The sequence below is a fragment of the Salminus brasiliensis genome, chromosome 1 (assembly GCF_030463535.1).
Source record: "Salminus brasiliensis chromosome 1, fSalBra1.hap2, whole genome shotgun sequence".
NCBI lineage: Eukaryota > Metazoa > Chordata > Actinopteri > Characiformes > Bryconidae > Salminus > Salminus brasiliensis.
The window spans coordinates 6784068-6797923 of NC_132878.1; the positions used below are offsets into that span (position 1 = coordinate 6784068).

Genomic DNA, 13856 nt, shown 5'->3' on the forward strand with positions numbered 1-13856 from the left:
GAAATATTTCAGACTCTTTTGTTTTTGTAACTTTGGAATTAAGAGGTCGTCTGAGAAAAGGCCCGAGGCCCACACTGAAAGAACTGTGGGAGAATGACCGCAGAGCCTCCTGACCAAAACAGGATTTAGAGAAGGTCTGATCTCCTAAGCACTGAAAGGGGCAATCTGATACATTAAGACTGAGTGGATTTAGAGCTGAACGAGCCGAGAGCCGAAGTGTTTCAGTTCCGTTTACAGCGTCTGATCATCTATCTCTGATCACCTCCTCCAACACCAGCAGCAGCACTCATCAGCTCCGCTCCACACCACTGATCTAACCTCTGTTTACACAGAGTGAGAGAGAGAGAGAGAGAGAGAGATATAGATAATGTGTGAAAGAGACGAAGAAAGAAGCAGACAAAAGTGTGTGTGTGACAGAGAGAGAGAGAGAGAGAGAGAGAGAGAGAGAGCGAGACAAAAAAAGTGTGAGGCAGAGAGGGAGACAAAAAGGTAGAGGGGGGAGAGACAGGGACAGAGACGGAGACAGGTGTGTGTCCTGGTCAGGGCTTGTGGCCCTTTGGGCGTCTCGCCCTGCTAACACAGGTTTAGCTTTGCAGCTTAGCATTCTTACTGCTATCTGAGCAGATACACCTCAATTATCACCAGGCCTCAACACTTCAAAAGCAACTGCTCCCCACAACCCCCCATAGCCCCCCACAACCCACCCATAGCCAGCCATAGACACCCCCCCCAATCCCATCAAAAACTTCTGGGATGAGGTGGGATGGTGATCATCCAACACCCTGACCTCACTAATACTCTTGTCACTAAATGCAATCAAATACTCACAGCAGTGTCAGTGGTCCTTAAGTGAGACCACGACCAGTAATCATGTGGCCAAAAGTATGTGGACACCTGCTAATCCAGGGTTTCTTCTGAAATCAAGGGTAATAAAGCAAGAGTTGGTTTCTCTGTGCTGCAGAAACAGCCTCTACCTGTCTGGAAAGGCTTTACACTACATGTTGGAAGATTGCCATGAGCAGAGTTTGATTGTAGTCGGTCACAGGAGCTTTAGTGAGGTCAGGTAGGTAGTGGATGGAGTGCCATCCATCACTTAAGTTAGTGGAGTCAGGATGTTGGATGGTCATCTCCCCACCTCTCCCCCAACTCATCCCCCAACTGAAGTTAGTGGAGTCAGGATGTTGGATGGTCATACCCCCAACTCAACCCCCAACTCAACCCCCAACTCAACCCCCAACTCAACCCCCAACTCAACCCCCAACTCAACCCCCAACTCCCCACCTCATCCCACCATGGAGCACAGTTCTTCCACTGCTCCTCAGCTCAATGCTGCGGGGCTTTATACCCCTCTACCCCATGCTACTAACATTAGGTATGGTGATCCTCAGTGTGCCTAATTGTATGGGCAATACTTTTGCATAATTCAGTTGTTGTGAGAAGGTCCTAAGCTCAGCCAATCAGCTCCAATTCCACATACTGATCCATTTTACTGTCCAGCGTAGCGATGGGGGGACATCACTGGAGTCTCTGAATGGTCTGACCAGGGGCAATAGCACAGGAGTTAGATGTGGAATTACAGGTGGACAGCATTCCCTAAGGCGGCCTGCTCAGAATTTCCAAGCTGCCATCCCAACTGGACTGCCCTACACGCACCCCGAGTGACAGCAGCCTGACAGCTGACTGGTAGCTCGAGCCGGGAAACAACAAATTCACACAACAAATGCTAATGGTCAGAAAGCATGGGTTTCCAGGTCCACCGCAAATCTGTTTTGTGGTATTATTCAGTTGACAACTGTCAACTGACAAGCTATTTCCAGTCTGCCACTCAGATGACCCACGCTGTCACCACCCCATCAGACACACCATGACACACACACACACACACACGGACCCTCGCTGCACTTCATTCCTGCAGACTTTGTTATAAACACAGGCTGTCAGCGCAGTTCCTGCACCAAACTGCCCTCGCCTCGCTTTCCCCACCTCTTCCGATTGCCTGCACGGTGGAGCAGTCCCAGCTTCTGTGTGTGAAGGACCGCCACAGAAGAATAAATAAATAAATAAAAATCAAATCAAAATGTTCTGGATTTTCCAATTTCTACCTGCCACTCTACAGCAGACAGCAAAGGCACTGGGCGGAGAGTCAATTTGCCAGTCAGAGCAGTGTGACGGAGATTACTGTGACAAACCGAGAGTCTGAGGGTCCGGAGCAGACCCACTCAGTCCAGACAGAAGCTGAAAAGAAGGTTAAAGCCTGGTCAAAAATCAAACGCACACAATTTCCCCCGTTTCTCTGAATGTCGCTCATTAGCCAAGGCGTGTTTGGTGTCTGAAGTTTGGTGCTTCTTTAGTTCTGAACTGGAGCTGCTGGGAGGATGTAGCTAACAGGTGGACAGTGTGGTCTGTTGGTGTGGCATAACAGATAACACCACTACCTGCCACTGAGCTATTACACCATGTGGGAGACTGGGGTTCCATTCCCGGTCTGGGTGACTGATTGTTGTGCTTCACCCATACGAGTCCTTGGGCAAGACTCCTAACACTACACTGGCCCTCCTCTGTAATACGAGTAACCTTGTAAGTCACTCTGGATAAGAGCATCAGCTAAATGCCATAAATGTAAATGTATCAGGAGCTGAGGCTACGTTCACACAGTAGGTAAAGTGGCTCTCACTTAATCTTTGGTGGGATTTAAAGGCGGCTAGAGGCCTCTGCCCATGAGAAACGGGCTTTAGGAAAGCTGGAAGTACTGCAGACGTTCGTCATGAAGGGGTTGAGTAGTTCTGAGACTACATGTTAAATATTTTACATAGATATTTTAATTGGTCGCGTTCGATTGGTTCATTTCAAACAGCTGAGAGTTTGGACATTCTGCCAATAAACCTAATTTGCTAATAAACCTGGCAAGTGCCTACATCCTCACATCCACCTCCAACTCTGTGGAGCTGGTCAGTGCTCTCTAATATGACTCACTGTTATCTATACAAATCTGCAAAACCAGGGTTTGGTGGTTCTCCATGATGTTTGGCATCAGGCATGTGCTTTGTATGGACATAGACTGTCATTATGTCTCTGTAATCCAGTAAACCTGTTCTGCGGCCTGGCTGCAGCGTTAATTAGGGAAAACAGCCAAACCGGGACTAAGACTAGTGATTATCTGCTCAAATTAAGGGCAGCTGGACTCAACATCGATCAGTTACTAAAGAATCAATGATCTATGGACGGCGATGTGTAGCCAGAAACGTCCAGCTAACTGAGGCTCAGATCACACCTGTTTAGAGGATAAAGCCTCATATCTGAGAGCACAGAGTCGAGGGAATGGCCTTATGAGTATTTTCCACTGTTTGCAGGCTCATTCAGTAGACTGGCTCATCCAGGTTTGCCTGCTTTCCCTTTTAATTGAACTTAGCATGTTGCTAAACTCGCAACTAGGCTTGATTCTTTCCCCACCTGTTTTCAGGGCACGACTTCACCACTCAATGAGCTCCCACATGTTGTGATGCCTGGATTCCAGCTGTTACTGTGAATTGCAGCAAATTCAGTTGTTTACCTTCTCTTTTGTAAAAGCAAGCTCTGACTTCCTGCTGAATCTGTTTGTACAGCCAATCCAACAGCAGCTTTTTCTCCTATTGGGGTTTTAGCGGCATTCACGCTGAAGGCTAATGCTGCCGCTCAGTGGGAGTGGCTGCAGTGACCCCTGCCACCTGTGACATCATGTGCATGCCCTCTATAGACTAAAGTAAGTGATACCTTGTTCCAAAAGAATGAAATGAAGATCTGGATGCATAAAATAAATAAATTAATAAATAAATATTTGGCTGTGCGTTTACAGAGACGACACTGGGGACAGTCCAAGTCCAGTGTGTCCAGCACATATCAGACCAAACGTCTACGCTGATTGTGCTGCATCTGATGGTCAGTGATAAATCATGATAAATTATTTGAGTTTAAGACAAACGATTTGTTAGCTACATTAGCCTCTTAGCTCCAAACCTCAGACACCAGTAACCGAACCACATGTCTTGGCCGTTTGGCTACATTTGGGATAATGCGGTAAATTAGTTTGATATCCGGCCTTAGCAAGCTGCCACTGTTGGGCCCTAGAGCTTGAGCAAGGCTCTTCACCCTCTCTGCTCCCCGGGCGTGTGTGCTTACTGTCACTGTGTGTGTGTTTGAACACTAGTGTGTATGTGTGCGCGTGTGTGTGTGTTCACTGCACGAATGTGTTAAAGGCGGAGGCCAGATTTCTGGAAAGGTGTCCAGCACTAATGGAGAATATGGATGTCTTGTCTTGTTGCTGTAAACCCAGGTTAAGGACAGAAAGAAGTAAAGAAGAAGACAGTACCTCTGGACTTCATTCCGATGAAGCGGTTCTCTACGATGTCAATGCGGCCAATTCCGTGCTTTCCACTGAGAGAGGAAAAAAACGGAGCACATTCATTACCATGAACATATGTTTATTAAACAGCACTGAAAATAGTGCTACACGTATCAAACTGGCCTCAAAGAGCTGGTTTGGTAAAACTCTGGGACTATATATATATATATATATGGACTGACGTCAAAATCAATATGGATATTATTAAGCAAACAACGACTTAATAATTTAAGATCCAGGTCCGAACAGAAGCACTATTATTCTGGCCCCACTGTAACCTACCCCACTTCATTGAGGTAGCTGAAGATGTCCAGTGGAGTGTCCTTGGTCTTGCCCTCCTTCAGATGGGTCACCTTGACTGGCACACCTGTCATAGAAGGAAGGACACATGCATAAGTCTGCATTTTCCACACCAGAACTACCTCATTCTAAAAGCAGTCCCGGCTGAAACACTCCTTATGACTTCAGTATGAATGGGCGGAGCCAGGGGTGCTCAGGGGCGTCATTAGACCCACTTTCTTGAGACATGTGCTGCTGTTCCCCACTAAAATCAATGCGCTGCAGCAGAACTACACAGTTTATCACGCAAGTTCATACACACACTACATTTCCCATAATGCCCCATCAACTTTCCATACGCTTGAGAAACTAATGCTGCATTCTATTTGAACTGGGAAGTTGGAAATGCCCCCATGAGGCAGATTTCCTACTCTGAAAGTTGGGAGAGCCTCACCAACCCAGAGTTCAAAATAGGGCCCTTTCAGCCAGACCCAGTTGATCCAGTAATGGGCATTGATAACACAAGCTCGCAAAATCACCACTCCACCTCCACCTCAATGACCGATTCAGCCTACAGCAGCTTGGCTCCGCCTATTTCCAATGAAATTATAAGGAGTGTTTTTAGAATGAGGTGTAATCCAGGGCAGCCAATCAGAACAGAGGTCAGTTGCACATATATAAGTCCTAAAGGCACAGTAACAAAAAGTGCTTATTTATAGGAGATATGGAGAGGTTGAGAAATGGTCAGTAACATTAGAGTGGTCATGAGAATCTGGTCATGGGCAGCCCGCTAGTCTTAGCTGAGTGTAAAGAGTGCTCTGGGGTGGTGATGGTGAGTGTGAGCGTAGAGGGTGATTGGGGAGGAGTGGTGGGAAGAGGTGAATGGCAGTGTGAGTAAAGCTACCTCAATGGGTTCTGAAGAAAAGCACTTATAAATTCAAAAGCTTCGCCACTCTGAAGGCTGTGAAATCGAGAGCAGAGCCTTTCCTAATTTAATTACACACCCCCACCATTGTGCCACCATGTCCTCCTTACTTACCCACACACCCCAACCAGAGAGAGAGAGAGAGAAAAAGAAAACGATAAAATAAATAAACAAAGTAAAAATGAATGTAAGAAAGTGTGGAAAGAAAGAAAGGATTTGAATAAAGAAAGAAAATAATGAAGGACAAAAAGAAGGACAGAGTTGAAGGGAAAAAAGGAAAAAAATTAAAATAAAAAAGAGAAAAGAAGAGAAATGAAAAAGGAGAAATAAAACAGCAGAAAGAAAAAAGAAAAACAAGTGAAAAAACTAAATAAGGAAGAAAAATGAAAAAATAAGAAAAAATAAATAAAGAAAAAAAAGTGAAAAGTAAGAGCAGGAAGAAAGAGAGATCCATCCATCCATCCATCCATCCATCCATCCTTCTATCCATCCACCCATCCTTCTATCCATCCACCCATCCTTCTATCCATCCTTCTATCCATCCACCCATCCTTCTATCCATCCATCCTTCTATCCTACAATCATTTCATCCATTCATTCATCCATCGTTCCATCCTTCTATCCGTCCATCATCCATCCATCCATCCATCCATCCTTCTACCATCCATCCTTCAATCCTTCCACCCATTCATCCATCCTTCCTTCCATTCTTCTATCCTTCCTTCCATCCTTCTATCCTTCCACACATTCATCCATCCTTCCCCTCTTCAATCCTTCCTTCCATTCTTCAATCCTTCCACCCATTCATCCATCCTTCCATCCTTCTATCCATCCATACTTCCATCCATCCATCCATCCATCCATACCTCCATCCTTCTCTATATCCTTCCATCCATCCCGCTACCTTCTACCCATCCTTCTACCCTCTATCCCTCCCTCTGTCTACATCTGTCTAAATGTCTGCTTTGTCTGTCCATCCATCCATCTATCCATCTATATGATTTGTGAATGATGTCCCATCTATCCGTCAATATGCTGTTACCAAACTAAGAGCCTGGACGGAACGAAGGCCACAGTCTAGAACACCTAGCATTCTCCAGTAGCACCAAAAAGCAGCGTGGTGCCGTCAGGCCTCCCATAAATAAATCACTGTCAATAGGGCACTTATTCATAGCAGCAAACGAGCAACTCAGAGGCCAAAGGTGAAAGAGATGCAATAGAGCAGGCTTAGGGGGGTGTTGTGTGTCGCTGAGCGAGGGACGGAGAAGAAAGACGAGGACTCTTTTGAAAGTGCTGATGGTCCTCTACCCCGCACACCCCCTGTTCTTTGCATCTGGGTGCCTCATTAGCATTTAGCATGCTTGCAGTTGCCAATCACGGCCGAATGGAGCGTTTTCGGGCTGGCCTTTCTTGGCCGTGGGGTGTTAAAGCCCTGTTAGAATGACATGTTAAAAAAAAACAACAAAAAAAATGGGGGGACTTGACAAAATATTTTCAGACAAGAGCTTTTGTCACACGGCCCATTCCCATATCCCCTGCTAAACGCCCCGGGCCACGAGGGCGCCCCGGAGGAGAAGGCCTCGCCCCGTTAATAAAGCCGGGGATCGGCCCAAATAGCTAATAATTAGATTAAAAGTTCAAATAAATTAAACCACGGCGTGAACGCAGGAGTCCCTCCACTGGCCCCTCCCCTCCTTCCCTCTTTCGCTCGCTCTGAGGTCCATCAATGTGGAGCGCATTCACTCGCCCCCTTCACTCCTTTCTCTCCCTCCTGCCTCTCGGTCCGAATAGCACCACTAGGCAGAACAATGGCCCGGCAGACACAGTTGTAGGAAAAATTAAAGCTTTACATTTTTCCTCTCTCTTTCTCGTCCTCGGGACCCTATCTCTCCCCTTTCACAGCGCGGGAGAAGACATGGAAAAAGGAGGAAAAGCAGTGAAGGCGATGGGGCGAGGGTGGGGCGGGGGGGCCTTGGGGGTCGGGGTTGTAAAATGACAAGAGGAAAAAGGTTTGGTGGTTTAAAATTCTTTTTAATCACTGAGAAAAAGCGCTGAGAAAGTAAGAGGCGAAGAAAAGAGCGCAGAATAAGAAGTTTAGGCCTTAGATTTTTTTTTGAGGATGAAGAGGAGGAGGAGGAGGAGGAGTGGGTGGAGAGAGGGGGGGTCTTTTGTAAGTGTCAGTAAACCAGCTTTTCTCATGGGCACTAAATGGAGGTGGCTAAAATATCTATGAATACTGATTGCGCATCGGAGAGCGGATCATAGACTGACTGGCTTAAAGAGCACAATGACATCACTGTCTGGTCCAATCACGTTAGCGGTGGGCTTGAGAAAATGAGCACTCGCCGAGGTTCGCCAGCGCTGAAATGAACTGTGCGCTCAAGTTTTCCCACTTACCCCAGATGTTCTCAATCGGCCAAGACTCGGCCAGTGTCCGAATCCTGCTTCTTTAGTTTTAAGCTCAAGCTGCAATCAGAACGATGCTAGGACTGCACCCAAACATTTGACTATTCAGATATTAGTAAGTTAGTGTTTCATTTTGGGGGGGTTTGGATGTTTTTTTGAGAGGGGGGGGGCTAAATGTGGTACCGAAGCCAAAGCCGCTTCAGCTCAGGCTCCTGACTCCCCTCACTCTCAGCAAGGAACGGCACTCTTCAGTTCATGTCAGCCGCTTTACAGAGAGGGTCATACAGGGAGGAGCTGAGCATTGTGGGAAAACGTTAACTCAAACTCTGACAAGACGAAGACACAGCAAGCTTAAAAATCACCTGAATGCTGGGAGTAGGCCCATAGACTGTATAGCAGGAGTATAGCAGGGGTTAAAAAGTGATATGCCCTTATGCCCTCTGGTGGCTGACTGAGGTACAACCTATAACTCTGGCCATTCCCATGTAAGTAAAATGTATTCACAAATTTTTTTATCAGTTCTACAAGCTCTCCCTGCATTAGTAATACCCCCAACCTCCAAACCAATTTCCCTCCCCAATGTTAAATTAGCCAACTCACTTGTTACTACTCTCCCCATCACATGTATTGTTCCCAACACTGGAAGGGGGAGGACTGACACATGCACAACCAGCCCCCCTGCAATATCACCGGGCAACACACACACACTTAGAGAAAAGCAGACTGGCCAGCATCACACTGGGGTAATGAGCGCACCATCTACTCACCTGTAGAGGGCAAGGCCAGTTGTGCTCTCTCCAGCTCTGGCTGCCGATGGCCTGGCGACTCTCGGGTCATAGCGTGTTTGTAAGCTTTGCATAGAAGCTATGAGGCTAATGCAGCTAACAAATCAAAGCTAATACCCCACCAATTACATTGCCCAAATTCATCAACATCCGTGATTATGTGGTTTCTGACTCTCTGTCCTCTACAGTCATGGACTGCAGTACATTAGCATAGCTGAAAACAGCAGCAGAAGCGATCATGAAGCCTGCCTCTGTCCACACTTCTACCTAGTTTGTCTGGGCAGTGTGTTTAGGCCCGGGAGCTGTAGGAGTGGGGTGTGTAGCAGTGAGAGTAGTAGAGGATGAGGAGGAGTGTAATGTCTGAACTGAGGCCAGTAAAGCTGAAGATGAGGCTGGTTCTTCATCTAGCAGCAATATCACAGAGCCCAGCAGGAGGTCCAACTCCAATCACATAGAGTGACTGATGATGGAACCAACACGCGCGCGTGCGCGCACACGCACACACCCACACACACACACACACACACACACACACACACACACACACACACACACACACACACACACACACACACACACACACACACACCTTTTTTAAACTCTATCTCCAGCACATCTGGTGTATTTGGTGCGTCTTCAGGGTTCTTGGTCATCAGATAGAGGTCAGAAGGAGCGTGACTCTGCAGAAGATGAGGAAGCAACAATGAGAAGGGGTTATTTTCACAGATATTACAACAAGCAGAGAGACTGAACGCACGTGGCAACTGGTGCGGGTGGAGGAACGACCTGTTCTACGGTAGAGTGGGGAAGATGGAAGATGAGGGAAAGCTTTAAGATGCCATCAGGATCTAAGAGCAATGCCCATCCTCCAAAAATGAGGGGAAAAAAAAAATCAATGTGCCATTTTTCTCCTCTGTTTGGTTTCATTTTCCCCCGCGCTGCCCTCCCAGCTGGGGGCCGAGGACGACAGCCATGCAGGTGGGGAAGAGGAAAATGAAAAATGGAGTATGTACACCCCCACCCACCTTATACACCCTCACCCAGACTACAGAAGTGTGTGTGAAAGGACTGTAAAACTAAGCCAACGACCAAATACAACAAAGGTCAAACAAGGTGATCAGCTTTTAAAAAAAAAGGGTAGGACTAAACAATAGATCGTTTGTTAACCATCAGCCTTGATATACTCATACCGGGTTTTAAATTGCGATGATATACTCTGGACAAAAGTATTGGGACACCTTCTCATTCATTGCTTCTTGACTGATCCTGCTTTTGTTGGAGTAACTGTCTCTACTGTCCAGGGAAGAAGGCTTTCTACTAGATTTTGGAGGAGCATTGCTGTGAGGACTTGATTGCATTCAGCAAGAACAATGTTAGTCAGGTCAGGATGTTGGATGATCACCACTCCACCTCGTGGACCACAATCATTCTAAAGCTCAATGGGGGCTTTTGGGGGGCTTTACCACCCTCTTATCCAAGCCTTGCATAAGGCATGATGCCTATAGGTCTCTGTGTATCTGCTACATAGAGTCCTATTCTATAGCCGACTTCTCTACAGGGTCTACATAAGCTGTGTGTGTCTAGATAAGATGTGTCATCTGTGTCAGCAATGGGTGCATTAGAAGGGGAATTAGAAGGGCTGCATAAAAGTGTTCTGGAATGATCTACTTTACTAGACTTTTGGGAAGAGTTAAGGAGTTGGGGATGATGAGGTGGGGTGGTGATCATCCAACATCCTGACCTCACTAACACTCTTGTCGCTGAATGCAATCAAATCCTCACAGCAATGCACTTCTAAAATCTAGTAGAAAGTCTTCTTCCCTGGACAGTAGAGACAGCTACTCCAACAAAAGCAGGAGAAACTCTTATTAATACTTCTGAAATCAAGGGTATCAGTGAATGTGCAGGTGTCCCAATACTTTTGTCCATATAGTGCATATCAGTCTGTTCAGTTCTGGGAGATGAAGAGAGCGAGGTCATGCAGCGGTGAATTACGACCTCAGAGGGGGAAAAATGTAGGATGACGGACCCTTTAAATGTCTCAAATTTCCACTTGGCAAACACAGGCATCTCCTGTCTCGTATACGTGTGTGTGTGTGTGTGTGTGTCTGAATTTGCATGGAGGAGGGGTGTCCGTCAGGGGACGGTGGCACCCCCTGCCAATTACCCGACATTACTGTGAGGCGGCAGTCGATGCGTCCTGAGCTGAGGCAAATTGCAGGGGAACTATGCAAAATAACCACTGGGTGCATTTAAATGGAAACCTTTACCAGACAAACATCATCACTCGATAACTAATCTCCCCCCGGGGGCCGACGCCACTCGCAAACGAGCGCCCGGACGCTCTTTACCTTCCCTTTTAACTAAACGCCGTTTCTGACTGCACTTTTATTTTCTGCTCGGGCGCGCTCTGTCACAAGATAAGACAATGAACGAGTGCGGGGAGAAATGACTGTCCTAAAAGCCATCCGGTGCACTCCAGGGTAAAAATCAGACTGGATGGAACAAGTTACTCCCAGTTTTCCGCACTCTGACACACGCAATGGCTAATCTCCAACTCTCACATCAAAAAAGGGATGGCATTGGCCACCAGTGTTTAATCTTAGTTCAGCAAAATCAATGACTATCAACTCTATATGTATGTGTGTGTGTATATATATATGGCGTGTTCACATCAGATTTCCATAAATCACAGTTGCCAGTACATTTTACACTGTTCATGTAATTTATCATTTGTAATACGTTTTTTAAACTATTGAGTACTCATATTGAGTGCAGGCTAGAAAAAGTAAGTGAGTGATTTGAAATGACCTTGATTTCTGCACTGATTACTAATAAAACAGGGTCCGATCACTATCTATGTCACTATTTATCTAACTAAACTAATACTAAGCATCCATGGTGCAGGCTAGAAAAAGTAAGTGAACCCATTGGAAAAGTCCAGCACCGTTCGCTGATTTCCTACTTGTTCTGATTTTCCAGAATTACTAACCCTGGTAGTTAATCAGCTGTGCGGGTATCTGGCCCTCCAGACTTGGAATTGCCCACTCCTGCATTAGACGTACCTGCACTGTTTTCTGCACTGATTACTAACAAAAGATGGTCTGATCAGTTTCCCAGTCACAATCTTACTAAACCTTACTACAGCCTTTTTAGAAAACACTGGGTAAACATCCACAGTGCAGGCTAGAAAAAGTAAGTGAAGCCATTGGAACAAGAGTGTGCAATGAGGGTCTGCAGTTCAGCACAGTTTGATGATTTCCCTGCTCTAACAGACCGTGTTACAGGGAGATAAGGAAGTGCTCACTTTTGCATTAGAAGTACCTGGATTTCTTGCACTAATTACTAATAAAATGTGGTCTGATCAGTATCCAAGTCCTAATCTAACTAAACTATTTTCAGAAACCATTGAGTAAGCATCCACATTGCAGGCTAGAAAATGTAAGTGAACCCATTGGAAAACCATTGGCATGGGCAACCAACTACTAAACCTGGCAATTAACAGGTGAACTGAATCAAGTGTGCCTGATAGTAATAAAAATGGCTGATCATTAACTCACAATTATAGATAAATACACTACAACAATATAACAGTTCTACTGTTCATGACTTTTAATGAGAACCTGGAAAAAAATCCACAGTGCAGGCTAGAAAAAGTAAGTGAACCCTTGAGAAATCCACATTAGCAGCAAATCACCTCCACCAATGCACCTCCACCAAGCCAACAGACTGGCTTATATGTCACTGTGTGACAGAATTATCTACAGATATATCTATAAATCTATAAATAACAACAGGAGTAGCTGCACAGCTACAAATCAGTAGAGTGAATTCTGCATTTTGCCCTTTTGTGCAAATTCTGGAGCTGCCCCTCACCTTCTGGATTAAATGAAAGAGTTCATAGGAAGCAACACCCCTGACCCCGGCATTTTACTACCTACGGAGAGTAACCAATGGCCAGCATATAGCCCCGGGCCGAACTTTAACACGGACAAAGCTCAGCGCACACTATAGAGGGTGTCTATAGAGGTGGAAAAAGAGAGAAAGGGAGGGATGGATAGAATGTGAACAGATCAATGCATTTCAATTCCAACCCCCTGCAGGTGGACCGCGGCCCTGAAAGAGAGGCCGAGGCAGGTAGAAGAGAAAGAGAGAGAGCCAGGGAGAGCGGGGGAGCATTGGTGGCAAATGGTCCGTGAACTGCGCCATCATGTCTGCGCTAAGGCGGCTCACTCGGCGGCTCTTTATCCGGGCCGGCCCATATTGTTGTCCTCCGAGGCGCCTGAATGCGCAGCCCCCGAAAGAGAGGGCCGCCACATGAACTTAGAGCAAGTAAATTTCTCGCTTTCCACACGTTAGCTGCCTCATTGCCTTTCAATCAAAGCCCCCGGAGCTGAAAGTGAGTGAGAGAGGTAGAGAGCAAGAGGGGAGAAGCAAAAAAGATTGGGGGGTTGGAAGGGGGTGGGTGGGGTGGGTGAGGAGGGAGGAAAAGATGGAGGGATGCGAATGCGAATGAGAGGTAAAGCGGAGAAATCTGGGCACTGGATTGGAAGTGACGTTTAAATCGCCCTGTCTTTTCACTACCGCTCTCTATCTTGGGGCGAGTTGCTGGTAAATTGAGAAGTTGGGGGAGGGGGAGGGGGGTGGTGCAGATCTGATGAGGTTGTGTTTTGCATTTTAGTGAGCAGGAAGGTTTAAAAACAAGGCTTGTGTACCCTCAAATCAAGTGGTCTTTGGTGAAAGACAAAGCTAACAATGCTACGACAATAATAAATAAAGTAAATAATACGAATTAGGAATTTTACAGCTGCAGTCATTAAAATTGGTTACTTAAAAAGGTATTGTGTGCACTGTACAGCGAAATGTGTCCTCCGCATTTAACCCATCTGGTAGTGAACACACACACACACGTGTTAGGGGCAGTGAGTACACACACACCCAGAGCGGTGGGCAGCCAACTCCAGCGCCCGGGGAGCAGAGAGGGTAAAGGACCCAACAGTGGCAGCTTGCCAAGCCCAGGAATCGAACCCACAACCCTGTTATCGATATCCCGGCGCTCTAACCGCTGAGCCACCACTGCCCC

At 46.4% G+C, this 13856-nt stretch overlaps 1 protein-coding gene across 2 annotated transcripts in view; it reads right to left on the minus strand.

The window, feature by feature from the left end:
• Positions 1-13856, minus strand: part of ass1 (argininosuccinate synthase 1) — a 48600-nt gene that overhangs the window by 10758 nt on the left and 23986 nt on the right. For both annotated transcript variants that reach the window (XM_072692743.1, XM_072692744.1), the window contains exons 9-11: positions 9363-9453; positions 4661-4745; positions 4346-4410 (exon numbers count right to left, since the gene is read on the minus strand). In XM_072692743.1, coding sequence (XP_072548844.1) covers positions 4346-4410; positions 4661-4745; positions 9363-9453 — 241 coding nt within the window. The remainder of the gene's footprint in view (positions 1-4345; positions 4411-4660; positions 4746-9362; positions 9454-13856) is intronic.